Genomic DNA, 17,802 nt, shown 5'->3' with positions numbered 1-17,802 from the left:
AGTATATTATTACGAATATTTATGGTGGATTGATATAAAATATTATAATGAAGGAATGATCACTTCTCAACAGAGAGGCAATGAATACAATATTAAGAATTAATTCAGATGCATACCACCTGCCGATATAAATATCATCAAGTGTTACGATCTGAATTGAACTAGCCAATTTGCCATCGTCAGTACAACTAAATGGGTAATGTTCCACCGAAGAAAAGCAGATGCTGACCATGGTTTCTGTCTCATTTGACCTCGTCAGAGCAACACAGCTCCTTCTCAATTGGGAAAACGCTTGGAATAATGGTAGTCGCCATAAACAGATTGTCTCTGGTAGTCGCTTCTGAGTATTATCGAGGAGTAGGTACTCGAGCGCCATCCGAGATCTCGTTTCATACTGGATGGCGCTCGAGTACCTACTCCTCGATAATACAGGGTGGGCAAAATTCATAGTCTACTGAAGGGATCTCGAGAACTATAGCAGCTAGAAGAAAACTGATAACACATTCAATTTTTTTCTCGTGTAATATTCATGTGAATTAGCGACATATATGATACATTTTTGAACTCAGCGAAAAAATTGCAGCAAAGTGAAAGAACTTTCACTGGATCAAAAAATTTAATAATATCATATTCGAATTCCTCATAAAATGGAGCCTGTAGAATGTAATAAAGAATTTCGAATACGAGTTCAAATAAGCGAGTTATGCAGCTTTATTGAAAATGACAATTTCTCAATTTTCGTTTATAACTCAAAAACTATGAACGTTAGGCTGGATCTGTTTTTAGTTTTGGACTTTTCAAGAAAAAAGGGCTCGAGAATATGTTATCAGTTTTCTTCTAGCCTCTAGCTGCTATAGTTCTCGAGATCCCTTCAGTAGACAACGAACTTTGCCCACCCTGCACTTCTCGATAATACTCTAAAGCGACTACCAATATTTAATTAGGGTCCATCAATTCCAAGAGGTAAAGCGAAGTTTGCGAAAAATTTCTGACAGGGCCTTACTTTTGATGATCAAGGAAACACGAAATTTTTGCTTTTTTTTTGTTTTTTTTTTGTCCTTTTTCAATTTGCACTCAGAAAAGTGCATATTTTCTTGAAATAACTTTTCAGTTGACATTAACATCATTCAAATTGTCTAACGTCCAGTTACAGAAAAGTTCGTTGAAATTTAATACTTCGTTAAAATGTTAATCCTCCATTTTTCTCTTCAAACGGACAGTTTCAAATTTTGATGGGGTATCAAATCTTAATGGACTCTCCTGCAACTGGACGTAAGTGGTTCAGCCACAATTGTCCATATCATTATTATTTCAGTGATATGTAGGTACTTTTTTCTAATCTAAAGGTTGATCGGGTATGTAGTCAACTATATAGTTTTTTAGCTCTTTATTGTATCAACCAAGCTTTCGGACAATGTCTTGTCCTTCTTCGGGGTTACTAGAAAAATTGCAATAATGTTGTAAAAATTACAAAAAAGGTAAGATTAAAATAACTTACAACAATGTGAGACTTAACTATTAATAACGATAAAATTAAAATATCCATATAAATCATCAGTTAAGATCTCAGATGAATCCTAAGCCAACATTCTAATTTTAAAAAACACATGAAACAATGTCAAAGGTTAAAAAACATAGAAGAACAAAATATACAGACAGGAATGACAATTGAGGACATGCAACGTCATAAACTAAGAAAGTACAAAGGCGTTTTATCATGACAGAATCATCCACTCTCATTCACATTGATCAGTTCGACGATATTACAGTAGATGGAGTTTATACCATTAAAATCTGAGTTTATATTTAAGTTGTTCTTGTGACTCATGATTTCAACAGCCTCCAAAAATTCCCTCTTGTATTTATTTCTTTCAGATCGTAAACACCTCGCATCTGAGAATTTCATAGTATGTCCCGTTTCATTTATGTGTTTTGATAAGCCAGTGGTTTGCTTTGCCATTGTACAATCTCTAACATGTTCCCTTACTCTCGTTTTCAAATTTCTGCCAGTTTGGCCTATGTATGGCTTATTACATTCATTGCACTCTATAGAGTAAATTATTCCAGATTTGTTGGCTGTTGGTGTTTTATCCTTCATTTTAGAGAATACATATTTCCCCAAAGTGCATGGCATGCGAGCCGCAATTATTAGATCTTGATTATCAGGCACATGTCTTCTGAGAGTTCTTGTGATAGAGGGTGTAATGGCAGGATGATAAGGCATGGAGAAAATTTTTTTCTGCTTTACTGGGATCTCTCTATCTATCTATCTTTTTTCTAATTATTGAACAATTTGAGGGCATTTCTGCCATTCAGGCCTCTGTTTAATATAGCAAAAATTACTCATTCTGTCTGATCGATTTTACGTTGAGGGTTGCGCCTTAAAGAGGCTATTCATTTGAAAATGAAGAAACCGTATTCTCTCATTCGATAATACGAAATAATAGGTACCTAATACGAACATTATTCAGAGGTGTATTCTTGCATGTTCCGGAGCAGAGGGCTCAGATGTCCAGTGACGACAAGAAGATTTTACGTCATTCCCATTGTAGTTGTCCTCGTCAGATTTGTAGGTATATCAGATTCTCTTCCAGAATTTCGAATTTTTCGTAAAATGAAACCTCTTGGTCCTCGAGAATATAATTGGAGCATTTATTTCTTTTTTAATATGAACATATCGCTGAGCGTTTCATGACAGCCTTCTCGCAGGAGCCTGCTTTTAAACAACCCAGAAGTTATTGACAGAAGTTATTGTTCAGTAGATCTGGGGCTTCTGGGGCTGGAAGCAGGTTAGTGGTCACTGGTTTGACACCAGTTTCGGTTGTATACCAGCCGCAGTTGCGAAAAAACGAAAATGTCCGAAAATTTCGAGAGTTCTTGGTGCCCAAAAGTTAATTCTGACGCAAACTTCACTTTTCCGATATTTCAGATGCTCTTCGTCTTTTGGAACCATTTCCAGCTTGTTAGTATTTTTTTAAAAGCGTGACTCAATCTTAAGATTTGGTTACTTTCGTCTTATGCATCACAGTGAAGCATTCTTATTTAAAGCTCGTTTGCAACAGCCGAGAATTCTCTAGAGAATTCACTCGAGAATTCATGCGCCGTGAATTGTTTACCATTACATACGCACTTTCGGTAGAATTCACTGTTCAGTTGCATACAAAATAATCTCTACCGTTTTCTTGCCAAAATTTGGTAGAGAATTCTCCAGAGAATTCTTGGCTGTTACAAACGGGCTTGATATATTATTTTTGTGGAAAAAATAGAAGCTATTTAGGGTTGAAAATTACTAATTGTATTTGGTATTTTGACCTTGTCGAACAACCAACCAAGGTAAATGTTGATGTGCATCCCCAAATGGTAAAATTAAGGTCCTAGAATGACTTGGCAACAAAACTTTTTTGGAGCCTCATTATTTAAAGCCTCTCCCTTAACTGAATTTCACAACTTTGTTTCAGATATCATCACTCGATGTAGTTTCGTGTAACCAAGATGTTTAGCTGTAAGGACCCAATGTACCTCATCGAAAGAACTCTTTCTACCTTTCCGGATATGTAGCCAACGACATGTCGTCCACAAGCTTCCTAGTGCTCGTTTTGGTGTTCATCGTGACTTGTTCCGAGGCCGAACTGGCAACCGAATTCGCTGAGGCTTCGGACGGGGGTACCGCGTCTTTGCCGTGCAACCTAACGCCGAACCAACCTTCGGACAAGGTCAGTGTAGTGGTGTGGCACAAGGGTGCCGAAGAGGACCCTATTTATAAGTTCGACCTGAGGGGTAATCGGCCGCAGCATTGGGCCGAGCCGACCCTGGGCGATAGATTCTTCCTGAGAATATTGGATGACAATCGTAGTGTCTTGACAATCTCTCCAACGAATTTATCCGACGAAAATGTGTATCATTGTCGCGTGGACTTTGCCACTTCGCCATCTAGGATAACTCACGTCAACTTAACGATTATTGGTAAGTTATGTCACTTCAATTTTTACAGGGATTTTCTTGGATTGTTGCTACTGATTCCTTTTGGAGAATCTATTGGCAATCACCTTTCATTTTATTCCACCGTGAAAAAACTCTGTTCAAAAGGATATCACTTAAAATGAGCACTCCTCTACTAGCATATTATTTAGATATCGATTGAAATTCAATCTTGGAGGACTCTGTAAATTCTTTAGGGTTTTCAGTTCCCAGTCTCTGAAACAAAATCAATAAAGAAATTGAAATAATGTATTTGCTCCTGGGTATATTCTTGCACTAATTTGACAGGAGCAAATCGGATGGAAAAAATTGTTGCCTGACAAAGAACGAACAATTGAATTTCGTGACGTTTTGGAGTCTATATCAGATTCCTTCTTCAGACGAATTCTTAAAAATCCCCAGAATTGTTGTTGTCTATTGAAATTTGTCAACACACGGAGACGTTGATTCATTTATTTTGTAAATTACCGATCACCGGATGTCAATTCGTTCCCCAGTTAATTAATCCAAATACTATTCCTACTGAACAATAATTGGTCAAATTATTATTTTGATCCAACACAACACACGTGGACTCTTTAATTTTTCGTTTGTAATGATCCGGTCCTGTCATTAAAATGTTAGTGTTATTCCAATCCAATCAATCCATCATGTGCTCTCCTGTATTAAAACACACATGATCTGCAATCTATGATCTTTTAATCCCTCTATTTTAATGTTATTTTTATGTTCGCGCTTTCTTATTTCAAGAGGTCTAGCCTTTTCCCTGTATAAGTTTTACCACAAAGACAGGGAGTGTTGTGAACACAATTTTTCGATTCTTGTTTTTCATTCAATGGTTGAGTTTTTGTTAGTACAGATTTTAAATCATTTCGTATCTTGAAAACAGTTCTTATGTTGAATTTGGAACCGATTCTTCTCATAATTTCCTAAAGGCCATCAGAATAAGAAATGACGTTCAATAAATTTGGTTTTTCTTGACGGTTTCTTGGTTGTTCCCGATCATCATTATGATTTTGGTTAGACATTTTTCTTTATAAATTCAATAATGTTGTTTTCTCTATAAAATCTGCCGGGTATTGATTCTCACTAAGAAATTTTTCAAAGAAGTCAATTTCATTATTTCTAATTTCGGGTTTATTATTCAAATACTTGATGAAGAAGCTGATTAGATTTGGTCTACACCCAAAATTCGAAATGATGAAATTGATTTCATTAAGAAATTTCTCAGGGATAATCAATACCCGGCACTACTAGTTTTTGTTAGTGTAGCAGTGTAGCTCTTAAATCATTCAGATTTGGCTCGAATTGATCCAACAGTTTCTAGAAATTGATATCACACTTTCCGAATTGACCACTGAAATCTCAATTCCTATCAGAACTATCAAACTGAAATTCAACTCTGCCTCTCAATTCGAAAACTGTGCACAGTTTCGAGATTTGGGTCGAATCGATTCAACAGTTCCTTAGGAATTGAAATCGAACTTTGTCGAGACCTCTGAAATATTCATTTCTATCAAAAGCAACGAACTGAAACTCAACATATGCATCTCAATTCGAAAACCATCAATAGTTTCAAGCTTTGGGTCGAATTGATATAACAGTTCCTTAGGGATTGAAATCATACATTGTCGAATCGACCACTAGATCTTCATTTCTATCAGAAGCAACGAACTGAAATTCAACATATGCATCTCAATTCGAAAACTATTTACAGTTTGAAAAAAAAATGACAGGAATCGGTTCCAAATTCAACACAACAACTGTTTTCAAAACACGAAATGATTTAAGATCTATACTAACAAAAACTAAACCATTGAAAAAAAAAATGAAAAAACAATGTTTACAACATTGCTTGTATTTGTGGTAAAACAAAAAATTGAAGAGGCTACGTGTATTTTTTTGGATCCAAATAATAATTTGGCCAATTGTTCAGTAGAAATGGTGTTTGGATTAATTTACTGAGGAACGTTGTTGTTGACATCTGTTAGTTTCAAAATTAAATTAATCAATGTCCCTGTGAGATTCATAAGAATTTGACTAGGAGCGAAAACCCTAAACAATTTCAGAAGAAGCATATTATTAAGTTTTGAGAGACCTGTAATATAATTGAATGGAACTAAACCTGAACCAATGCATGAACCATAATTATTACCCTGCAAATCTATACAGGGTGATTTTTTTAAGTGTTTCATTAGAAGTTTTCGAGGAAGGAATTGTAATACAGATTCAAGATTTTGGATTTGCGTTTTAGAGAACATGAACTTTAATTGCAAAATATTTTCAAGCGGAATCTACTTCCGGTTTCACCGGAAACGAATGTAACTTCGTTATTTCAAATGCAACACCCTGTATATTTTTACATATTCGAATTCTTCGTTTGATTTTACACTGATTTGATGTATGATATGTGCAACCATTCAAGCGGTTTTTGAATTATAACCTGATTATCAAATTTTTTGAAAAAAAGGTTGTCACAGATTAGTGTCCATATCTTCAAAATCCCTCATTATAAAAATTTCTTTTTGCGAAAGTAGAACAAAAGAAAGTACGCTGATACTGTTTCTTGTATAACTTATGAGGAAATATTATACAGGGTGTCTGAAAAAGGGCCCCAAACTGAGCCTCGATAAAACTATGAAATCTCACTTTTTTCAAATGGCAACCCTATAATTTTGTAATTCCAATCGATTGCTCGTCAAAAACTACTTAGAGTGTCCCCAACATTCCATGCCTCTAAAATCAGTAATTTCGCCGTAATTGAATAAAATTCGAATTTCGGGAATAAATCAAGGTTTCTTAGTCTAACCATAGATTTATTAAGATAGAAATTTTCAAGAAGGCTATGTCTGTTCATTTATAATGCATTTTTGAGAACTGTTATTTATACTTGTTTGATTAATCGGGCACTATGCAAAATCAAAATTACAGTAACAGTGATGTATTAAATATGTTCTTCATTTACGGTGAATGTAACAAAATATTAGAAAGGGCAGTCAGAACTTTCAACGGAAGAAACCCACATTTACCACCTTTAACAAAATCAAAGTTCAGGAGGTATCAAAACAATTTTCTCCGTAGTGGAAGCATTAACCCAAAACGGAATCGTGTGAAAACAGTAACAGGTAATGAAGAAAATCAAATAAATATTCTAGGACATATTCACGGAAACTTTGATTTTGTTAAAGGTGGTAAATGTGGGTTTCTTTCGTTGAAAGTTCTGACTGCCCTTTCTAATATTTTGTTACATTCACCGTAAATGAAGAACATATTTAATACATCACTGTTACTGTAATTCTGATTTTGCATAGTGCCCGATTAATCAAACAAGTATGAATGACAGTTCTCAAAAATGCATTATAAATGAACAGACATAGCCTTCTTGAAAATTTCTATCCTAATAAATCTATGGTTAGACTAAGAAACCTTGATTTATTCCCGAAATTCGAATTTTATTCAATTACGGCGAAATTACTGATTTTAGAGGCATGGAATGTTGGGGACACTCTAAGTAGTTTTTGACGAGCAATCGATTGGAATTACAAAATTATAGGGTTGCCATTTGAAAAAAGTGAGATTTCATAGTTTTATCGAGGCTCAGTTTGGGGCCCTTTTTCAGACACCCTGTATAATATTTCCTCATAAGTTATACAAGAAACAGTATCAGCGTACTTTCTTTTGTTCTACTTTCGCAAAAAGAAATTTTTATAATGAGGGATTTTGAAGATATGGACACTAATCTGTGACAACCTTTTTTTCAAAAAATTTGATAATCAGATTATAATTCAAAAACCGCTTGAATGGTTGCACATATCATACATCAAATCAGTGTAAAATTAAACGAAGAATTCGAATATGTAAAAATATACAGGGTGTTGCATTTGAAATAACGAAGTTACATTCGTTTCCGGTGAAACCGGAAGTAGATTCCGCTTGAAAATATTTTGCAATTAAAGTTCATGTTCTCTAAAACGAAAATCCAAAATCTTGAATCTGTATTACAATTCCTTCCTCGAAAACTTCTAATGAAACACTTAAAAAAATCACCCTGTATAATAGTATACCTCAATACTCATGAGAAATCCTCAATAAGTAAAGATGAAGGTTGATCCCCAGACTCACTATATCTTCCATTATTATTATTGCTATTACAATAATAAACTAAAAAAAAAATACAATCAACAGGGATAGGCAAGAAGTGCTTGAAGAGCAGAAATAAATTTTAAAACATTCTTCCCAACCATCAACCTGTCATCCACGACGAAGCCAGATGTCGTAGCTACTCTTGTAAAAATTCACTGACACAAACCCACATATACATACTTTCCGACATATTTCTGCACATTCCCTCTATACCTTTCGTGTCGCTTTCATTATCATACATAACGTCTTCGCATCCATCAGTTCCATTTCAATTTTTGGAACAATACACTCATTGCGGCTGATAAAATTTGGAAGCGAGGCAGAAAAATATTCTCACTCCTCGAAAATATGCAGAATATGCAATATGAAAATACGAAAGATTATTTTATGTGAATGGTAGGGAGACTGAAGGTAGATGTAGTGTGCCTTCCTCATTCTAGCTCAAATCAATTTATTTAGAATATTTGTGTTCAACTGGTAGTATTTTCGTACGTTTAGTTGTCAATATGAAACAAACAAACAAAAAAAAACACTGCTATAAAAATTGACTTTTTCGTTCTCTTTCAGATGATTCCATCTGGAATTTTATCAGGAAGGAAATAAAAATCCATTACCCATCTGTTTTTCGCTGAAACCTTTGAAATAGTGTGAAAGGTTCCGTGTATAATTGGATTTAGGGTTCTTGTTTTTATTGATTTATTGAAAATATCCCAAAAATGCAGTAGTTATAATTGAAATGAAAAAATCTTGATAAATATATATTCCTGTAGCTTGGTTGCGATTTAGGTAAATGAAATCCTGTATAAAATTTCATACAGGACATAACCAAAAGAAGACTCTGCCTTATCATGCAATTAAGTGTTATTTAGGACCAGCCTGTAGGGCAGTCTCTACAAGAAAAACTAAGGAACTAGTCTTGAGCTAATGTTAAATGGATAGAAACTGGTCAAACAGTTTGGCATCATAAGCCACTAATCCGCTCTGCCCCTCTCAAAGCTCCATCTGCGGTTCCCTTAGCTAGTATTAAACTTGCTTATATCCGTCTTCTTGAGAAGCTGTGGCAATTTTGACAACGGTTGACTCGTGTTTCTGTACATTCTACGATACTCTGCGGAAATTGAATCATTTGTTCGACTTGTAATTTTTGCTGAATTGTCAGATATATTATAGTCCATTCAAGAATGATTGTCATCTGGGGTGGCTATGGAAAATCCAATTTAAATTGGAAATAGCCCATAAGTTAAGATTTTGGGTTGGTATTGAGAATAAACAGTGATCTTTAGACCTATTGTACGAGGATGTATTGATATCTAGTTAGCCTGGACCAGTTCCATGCATAAAAAAATATTGTGTTACCATAGCAACAAAAAATAACTCATTAGAAGCGTCAGTGTGAAGTTTGCGGTCAAAAAAGTAAACCAGAGTTACGCAATGAATTAAAAGAAAGAAGATGTCCACCGAAATTGTGAAAATCGAAAAATGGGAGTATCGAGCCATCATCAAATACCTGTATTTAAAAGGGTTAAGAGGTAAGCAGATTTACGAAGATATGCTTAATACCCTTGGTGACCCATGTCCTTCGTATGCGACCGTGAAAAATTGGACTGCAAGCTTCAAAAGAAGTAAATTTTCCATTGAAGATGATGATCGATCGGGACGGTCAGTTCTGTGTCAGTCCCCGAAAATATCGATTCAGTTCATGACATGATTTTGTCAGACCGTCGAATTGGACTAAAACGGATATCTGAAGCAATGAATATTTCATACGAATGCGTTCATCATATAGTTCACGTCAATTTGGACATCAGAAAAATTGCTGCAAAATGCATCCCCGAATGTTTGAATGTTGACCGAAAGCGTGCAAGCGAAGAAGCATCGCGTTCGATCTGTGATCGATTTGAAAACGATGTAAACTTCTTAAACCGAATTGTTACTATGGATGAGACTCGGGTACATTTCTACGATACAGAAACAAAGCAACAATCGATGGAATGGTGACACTCTGGTTCTCCAAGACCTAAGAAGTTTCGTGTCAAAAAATCTGCTGAAAAAGTTCTTGCTTCAGTCTTTTGGGATTGCCATGGAGTAATCATGATTGATTTTCTGGATAAGGGTAAAACAATAACCGGAGAGTATTATTCGACATTACTGACCACTCTACGGGAAAAAATCAAAGAGCAAAGACGCGGAAAGCTATCCATAGTTATTTTGTTTTTGCAGGGCAACGCTCCTGCACACAAATCTCATGTTGCCATGCAAAAAATTCGTGATTGAGGGTTTAAATTTGTAGAACACCCCCCTTATTCACAAGATTTGGCTCCATCCGACTATCTTATCTTTCCTCAACTGAAAAAAAGTTTAAGAGGTCGTAAATTATATTCTAACGCGGAGGTAATAAAAGCTGTGCAGGTCTGGTTACTCTGGTTGGCAGAGCAAGAAGAAACAATTTTTTTGAAAGGTCTAGAGACGTTGCAGGTTCGCTGTAATAAATGTAACCAATTGGGAGGAGAATATGTTGAGTAATAAAATATTTTGACATTGAAATATTGTTTGGTTCTATAGTAGGCTAAGAATTTTTCAATATATCCTCGTATGTGAATCTATGCATTGACAGACGATAATTTAATTTTGTACTACTGTTTATGTCCTTAATTTAATCGTACAAATTGGAAACATAAGTGTATCTGAGAAGGATATGAATTATCTTCGTTTTTGGTTCGTAACATAGACATCTAGTTTTCGAAAAATGATAAGTTTTCTCGATGCTTCAGCCTGGGCTCTGGATAAAACAGCAATTATTTTGACGTTATTCGAGACAAAAAGGTCTTCTTGTGGAATTCGTTTTCAAAAGAGCTGAGTAGGGTAATTTCTCAAGATTCATTGCAGATCATCCCAATTCCAAAAATTTATAAGTCTCGTCCATTACACCCCTTCGTTCTTCCAGAAATTCTGGTGAAAGGTACGAACGGATACATCCCTTCAATTACTTATTCTTATTCCTCGCAAAATCCCGAAAATAGTAGTAATCCGAGTTAGGTTACCCGAGATAATCACAGTGTAACGTAACTGAGCAGTACAATACATCTAATTTTATCTGAAATCGTGGTAAATGGCAACGAGCATGCACCCGAATAAGGTTTGCATGCTGCCAGAGTTCGTGTCGGAAACGTATTATCAGAAAAGCTCACCAGGTATTTGTTGAGCCATCTTTATTTTGTTAGTAATGGGACCATTACTGCGTAATGATCGAACATGGGGCTCTCAGACGTGTTCATCCCTTTTTTTATGCCAGTAATTGGTGGTTGGAAAACGGACGTGCCAAAACTCAGGATTGTGGCAAATGTTCGGTCTAATGAAATTGGGATATTTATGGGATGCAGAAGATCGAAATTTTATGTTGGCTTCATGCAGAGTTACACAGACCCACATATCAGATCATCGCGCCCAGAAGATTTCTTTCACATTTTAAAACACCCAAAATTTTACATACAAAAGAATACTCTCAAGAAATCTCAACAGCAGTCCTTACCTCTCATGACTGGTCGCCAATTTATGAGATCAATAAAGAGAATGTAGATGAGCAATTCAACGGATTTCATGAAATTTTCCTCGAAAACTTCAATGAAACATGTCCTTGAGATAAATTGCAGTAAACACCAAACAGAAGACCTATATGTCAAATGATTCAACAGGTACTCCTAATAAGCAAATTGGACGTCTTACTCATACTTAGTGATAAAGAGGAAGGATTCAAATCTGAATATAACATCCTTAAAAACAATATCACCACCTTATCATGTGTCCACAAGAAAAGTGCAACCAACTGAATCTGAAAAATACACATTCTCCCTCGGGAGACACTGAGAAAATCGCCTTAAGAAATACCTGAAAATTACCCCTGCGAAGCTTGGAATTTTTTCTGGCCATAATTTAAGGCTATTCTTTTACCCTAGTGAATAATTTTTCACTCTCCAATCGTGGGTTTAACGTCAATATAGCAAAATGCAGAAGCCAATCGAATATTCATTATAAGGATATGATGACATCATAATTTTAGGCTACCATCTGAACCTACGGTTTCAGCTTTTCGTTTGATGTGTTTTCCTTTTTTAAAGTTTCTGCTTTATTTACCAGCTAGCAGAACCGAACCAATGTTGATCAAAAGTTTCAGGAACTCGTAATATAAGGCAAATTTAATTTGTTGGAGAAATCACGCGTAAAGTTAGATCAATGTCAAGCCATTAGGACCAAATCGACTATCGACTTCTTATCTCGATTCTTGATCAAACCATAATTTTAGTCTATTTTTAGCGGCTTACTAGAACCTGTTGCGTATTTTCCTTGTTATTTTTCCGATGGGTTTCGCTAGGACATAAGCATAATAAATTTTTGGGAATATCTAAATTTTAGTTCGGCCTGTTTTTTCATGGTCGAAAATGCATTTATTCCAGAACAATATGAATGAGCAGATAATTCAAAGTATTCTCCATCGCTGATTACTACTTCTTCCATCACTAAGGCCATTTTTGAATTTCATCCCGAAAAATGCTTCGTCTTTTGAGGCAATACAAACTGGCAGCGAATTTTCGATTTATGTGAAAGATGTGAGTCGGTGATCTGCCAAATTGTGCTGCGTCCAGTAATCAGAAGGAACAATAGGGGCAAAATCTTAAGAATACAGCGGGTGTGGTGAAATGTTCAACTAAAGCCTTTAAATAGTTTTTTTTCGGCCTTTTTAATATGAGGCATTTCAACGTCTCATGGTTCAGTTTAGGAGGCATTTAATTGCTTGCTTTTAAGTTATTCCCATGGATTTCAATTGTACGGAAATTGTTGGGTCAGCCTATATAAGTCTGCAAGCGCCCTTCACCTTCAACTCTGATCTTCATCGAGTAATACCTTCAATTATTTGTCTTCAATGCTGAAATCATCATTTTTGAGACGTCGAAAGAATTGTCCACATGATTTATCAGTTGGAGTATGGCCACCACAAACTTCCACAAGCATTCGATGCACCTTTCTTTCAATTAAAGCAGACAACTTAAACCTCCCGCAGTTTAGTTAACACAACTCATTCAATACATAAAAAAGTTTTTGTATGAAAGTCAAAGAAATATGAACTGAATATTATGGACTGATGTCTGTTTCCTCTTTGAAACCAACGAAATGAGCTGCCCTTATAAGACATTCATAACAGTCGAAGACATTTTTCAAAAAAGCTCAAACTCGTGTACTCAAAGTATCATAACTTTAGTATGAAATTATACTGTCATTAGAGCCTGGATAAACAATCGATTATCGGTTTGGTCAGCTAGCTTAACGTCGGGCTAGGTGTACTCACGATTTGTCTATCAAGTTTGAAGCAATAAGGTGAATCGATAAATTGCCAGAAAATTTGCCTGAAATTATTGTGTCATCGGATTCTTAATGGGGAATGGGTTATTATTGAATTGAGCCCTCTAGCCTGTCTTTCAGATTGCAGATCTCGCAATTTCTCCAACAAATAGAGAGCAACACATTTTTCACAAGGCAATAAATTAGCCTGATATTATGATGTGATCAGATTATTGATAAACATTCCATTAGCTGTCTGTGTCTACCAGATTAGTGTCAAGCTAACAAAACCTACGATTTCTCCAATGATTGGAGGGTACACAAATGTATGTCCAGAAACAAATTTCTAATTCTAAGGTGGCCAAGGAAGCTTTACGGATGTCTGAAAACTTCAATAGAGGTTAAGCTTATAAGTTAAGTTTCCAGGTCCTTGGAACTATCAAGCTGCTTAGCCACTTCATTGAGCAATGATTTTCACCGTTACCTGTCTAGGTAACGGTGAAAATCATTGCGCCTTACTTGAATTCCTCATTATAGTTATTGGAAACGTACTTTAGATGGACAGGAGCCGCAGATAAAGTGTGATGTATCTTTGGAGGAGGATATCGAATCTTTGGATAATTAAATGCGATTCAGCACGTTCAATGTGTACATAGCCCTCCATATTTAACAGTATTTGCCTCTTAAGGGGAGGCAATAGCTTCGCTTGGATTTGGAAAGAATCTATGCCACAAAGGATGCTAAACTGAAGAAGTTCGCGTTAGCTTTAATAATGAACTGAGTTCTGTTGAAAAGTAGAAATATGATCTCGTGGGGAATTTGAAACTAAGCTGAATGGAAATTGAATATTTTTTCACTAATTCATTCAATTTTTCTTAGTTGAAAGAACGATGGAACTTAAAAAGTGAGGCTCAAGGTCATGAAGAAGCCCTTCAAATCCAATTTGATAAAAACTCTCAGCTTTATGTGAGAAATTTTAATCGTAAATCATGAATTAGTGAATTATTATTATTTCCCTATAAGTAAAAGATTCGGTCATTTAAAAAACGAGGAGTTGACTTCAGTCAGATTTATTTTTTCCTTTTCAGAGAATATACTCTGGTTCTACTAAAATATTAAGCGGAGTTCATTACGACTGCAAATTGACTTAATTTTCTTCGAAAATGGAATTATAGAAGTTGACGTTTGTTGTAAAATCATGTGCAAAGTTAGTGAACTATATCTCCACGAAAAATCTGTGTATAAATATCGACCAATTCAAAATGTTGCCTGATATAATTAATATGCATGAGATTTATGAATAGCAAATGAGCACGCTACACTCCACGTGTTCTGTCAGTTTATTTGGTACGAACTGATTTTGTTCTCCTGAATTTAATTCAGTGAGGTATACAAGAATAAATCTCCTGTTTAAGCCTGTTCTCACGAAAAACTGGCGCGTGTTTGGATCGAAACTGACGCCTGGTGAAAATGTCTACAGAAGGCTGAGCTTCTGATTCGGGGAATAGTGAGTGAAAATTAAGAAATGCAAATGAAAACGTTAGTATTGACGATAAAACCCATGTGGAACCTCCAAAACAACTTCCAGTTTTTCTAAAGGAATTAAATAATCACGAATACACATTGTATGAAAACTACCAAGTGGTGAGCCATGTGTAGGTACAGTATTTTAGTTTTTCGAGCAAACATCAAGAAATAAAGCATCAATGGGACAGAATTTTCACGGGTTACCTGAATTTGTTATCAACTATCTCACCTGAAAAGTTTTAACGGGAAAACTGTTAACAATATTCACTGATTAGTTTGGTTTTCAGAATTGAATGATATATTTCTTATAATTTCTTTTATATTGAAACTTGAAACTATTTTGAACAATATACTTAAATTTTTTTTATATTTTCTGTCATTTTGCCGCATTGAATTAATGTGGAATTCAGAAATAGAGAATAAAAATAATTTACGTTCTGCGACATATATAGTAAATGAATGATTAGAGAAAAATGCTGTTCTGCGGGTCACATCAAGGCATTATTTTATTGTATGATATTCTGAAAAAAATTCAGTACTATATAGGGCATCTCATTTAAAAGTGTCCACCCTCAATAACTCAACAACGAATCACAGAATTTGTGAAAACACTCAGACAGGTCGATTTTTGATGACAGGAGAGTTTGTTTCTACTAGAAACCCCAATAGGAATTCGAATAGGGAAAGTGGGTAGTTTCGTAGGACAAATGTATGCATGGATTAAAATTTTTATAAACCTGCAGTTTGTGTTCTTATTAAGAACTTATTATTAACTTATTGAGAACACAAACTGTCGGTTCATACAAATTTGAATCCATGCATATATTTGTGCTACAAAACTACCCACTTTCAGATTCTTTTTCATTTTTTTTGAACTGATTGAACAAAAACGCATTATTTCAGTCTTACAACTTTTTTCGATTTAAATTACACAGTATAGCGGAATTCAATGAAATCACAACCTATGAATCTAATAATTTTTTGAAATTTCTCAAATCAGTTTTCTGTAGAGCAGTAGTTCCCAACTAGAGGTCCGTTGACTACCAGTAGTCCACAGAATCCAAAATATGGTCCGCGAACTCAGAACATAGAAATTAATTCGACGTTCGCGAATAATTCACAATTTTTTATCTAAGATTTAACCGCTACTATCAGACCAAACCGTTTAATAGATGGCGTTAGTGAATAAAATCAGTAGTACAGTCAATACAAACTTGCTGAAAAATTAGAGAACGTCGCAAATATATTCATTTTTGAAGAAAACCTTCGAGCTTTTATTTGCAAACTTCATTTGTGATTACACGTAAAAATTTCCAAAAAGATGGAATCAATTAAATAATCGTCAAGACCCAACGGCTGCATCGAGGTCCATGAAATTTTCAAATTCTTTACTAGAAGAGTTGCTCTTTCAGAATATGTATAACTTTTTCATCTACGTATATTGTTATTGAGAGATAATCCACTCGAAAAGTGACTATCGAAAAATTTCCAAAAAGATGGAATCAATTAAATAATCGTCAAGACCGAGCGGCTGCATCGAGCTCCATAGAATTTTCAGATTTAGTACAGGTTTATTACAGGTGGTTCTGCTAACAAGAATAATATAAAAGAGGTCCCTGGCCTAGGAAAGGTCGAGAACCCCAGCTGTAGAGAATGCTTTATCGAATACATTTTGCTACAAATTGGCGAATGCGCAAATTGTAGTGAACTTCTCTATATTCAACATTTCCCACCTGCATCTGCATGCTTCAGAAAATATCATTGTGACTCGTTTTTTTCAAATGCATTGGAGCATGGCTAAAATTCCATATTGAAGTTCTGAACTCAAGATGTAGCTATGGAGATAATCAGAGTAGGTCCCCCTTTGAACAAATATATATGTATACAGATGAACTTTGATGTTACTGAGAACTTAGTTCGTAAATTCTGCTTCAACCTTTGAGCAGGTATTATTCGCAAATAGTTGCCACGTTCTGGGATCTCCCACATGCCGTTGAGACTTGAAACTTCTCTCGAAGAGTGATTAGTCCCGACAACATTATCGGAGGGAATTATGTGTCTTTGTCCTGAGGCTGGAGACAGAAGATCCAGCTGTTTGAAATGCCGACAGCTATTTGCATCCAGAAACATCATTTGGTTGTTAATATACATCTTTATGCGGAGAAGATTTTTAATGAACACAAACACCAATTCAAATGAAAAACTTATGAACCAATTCTGCCTGTATCTACACTGCGCAAAAAATTAACGCACAATATGGAAATCTCAAATTTATTCTACAACTGAAGGTGTTCTCAATGATAATTATTTTTATCAGAATTATGCATGCATATGTTATCCACTTTCAACGGTTTTCTTCAATACAGATGTTTTTTCCCAGCAGGAATAAAAAAAGATGATATTATCAGATTTTGAATGTATTGGCTCCATTCTAATATCAGTTGTTCTCGATCAATTCTAGTGATCAATAGTTTTTCTTTCGTTTGATTTTCTACACTCGATCGCTATGCAACGCGAAACACGCAATTTGACCCAAGAGGAATGTGCCCAAGCGGTAGTTTTGCGAGAAGAAGGGTGGACATACACAAGAATTGCAGAAAGGTTTGGAGTTTCCCATACAAGTGTGTCCAGAATGTTGCACCGATTCAGGGAGACACGTTTGAATGTCCGAAGACCAGGACAGGGTAGACCACGGGTAACAACTGCCATTCAAGAACGTTACTTGAGAGTTTCTTCGTTGAGACAACGGTTTGCAACCGCTCGCCTCCTTCAATTTCAGGTTGAGCAAACTCATGAGGTGCAAATTAGCACTCAGGCAAT

The 17,802-nt window shown here is 35.4% G+C and overlaps 1 protein-coding gene across 4 annotated transcripts in view; it reads left to right on the top strand.

The window, feature by feature from the left end:
* LOC123308564 (nephrin-like) overlaps positions 1–17,802 on the top strand; it is a 508,306-nt gene that overhangs the window by 44,076 nt on the left and 446,428 nt on the right. For all 4 annotated transcript variants that reach the window (XM_044891287.1, XM_044891288.1, XM_044891285.1 and 1 more), the window contains exon 2: positions 3,459–3,963. In XM_044891287.1, the coding sequence (XP_044747222.1) occupies positions 3,567–3,963 (397 nt within the window). In that variant the 5' untranslated portion in view covers positions 3,459–3,566. The remainder of the gene's footprint in view (positions 1–3,458; positions 3,964–17,802) is intronic.

The sequence above is a fragment of the Coccinella septempunctata genome, chromosome 2 (genome assembly GCF_907165205.1).
Source record: "Coccinella septempunctata chromosome 2, icCocSept1.1, whole genome shotgun sequence".
Lineage (NCBI taxonomy): Eukaryota > Metazoa > Arthropoda > Insecta > Coleoptera > Coccinellidae > Coccinella > Coccinella septempunctata.
This window is presented reverse-complemented; position numbering and strand designations above follow the sequence as displayed.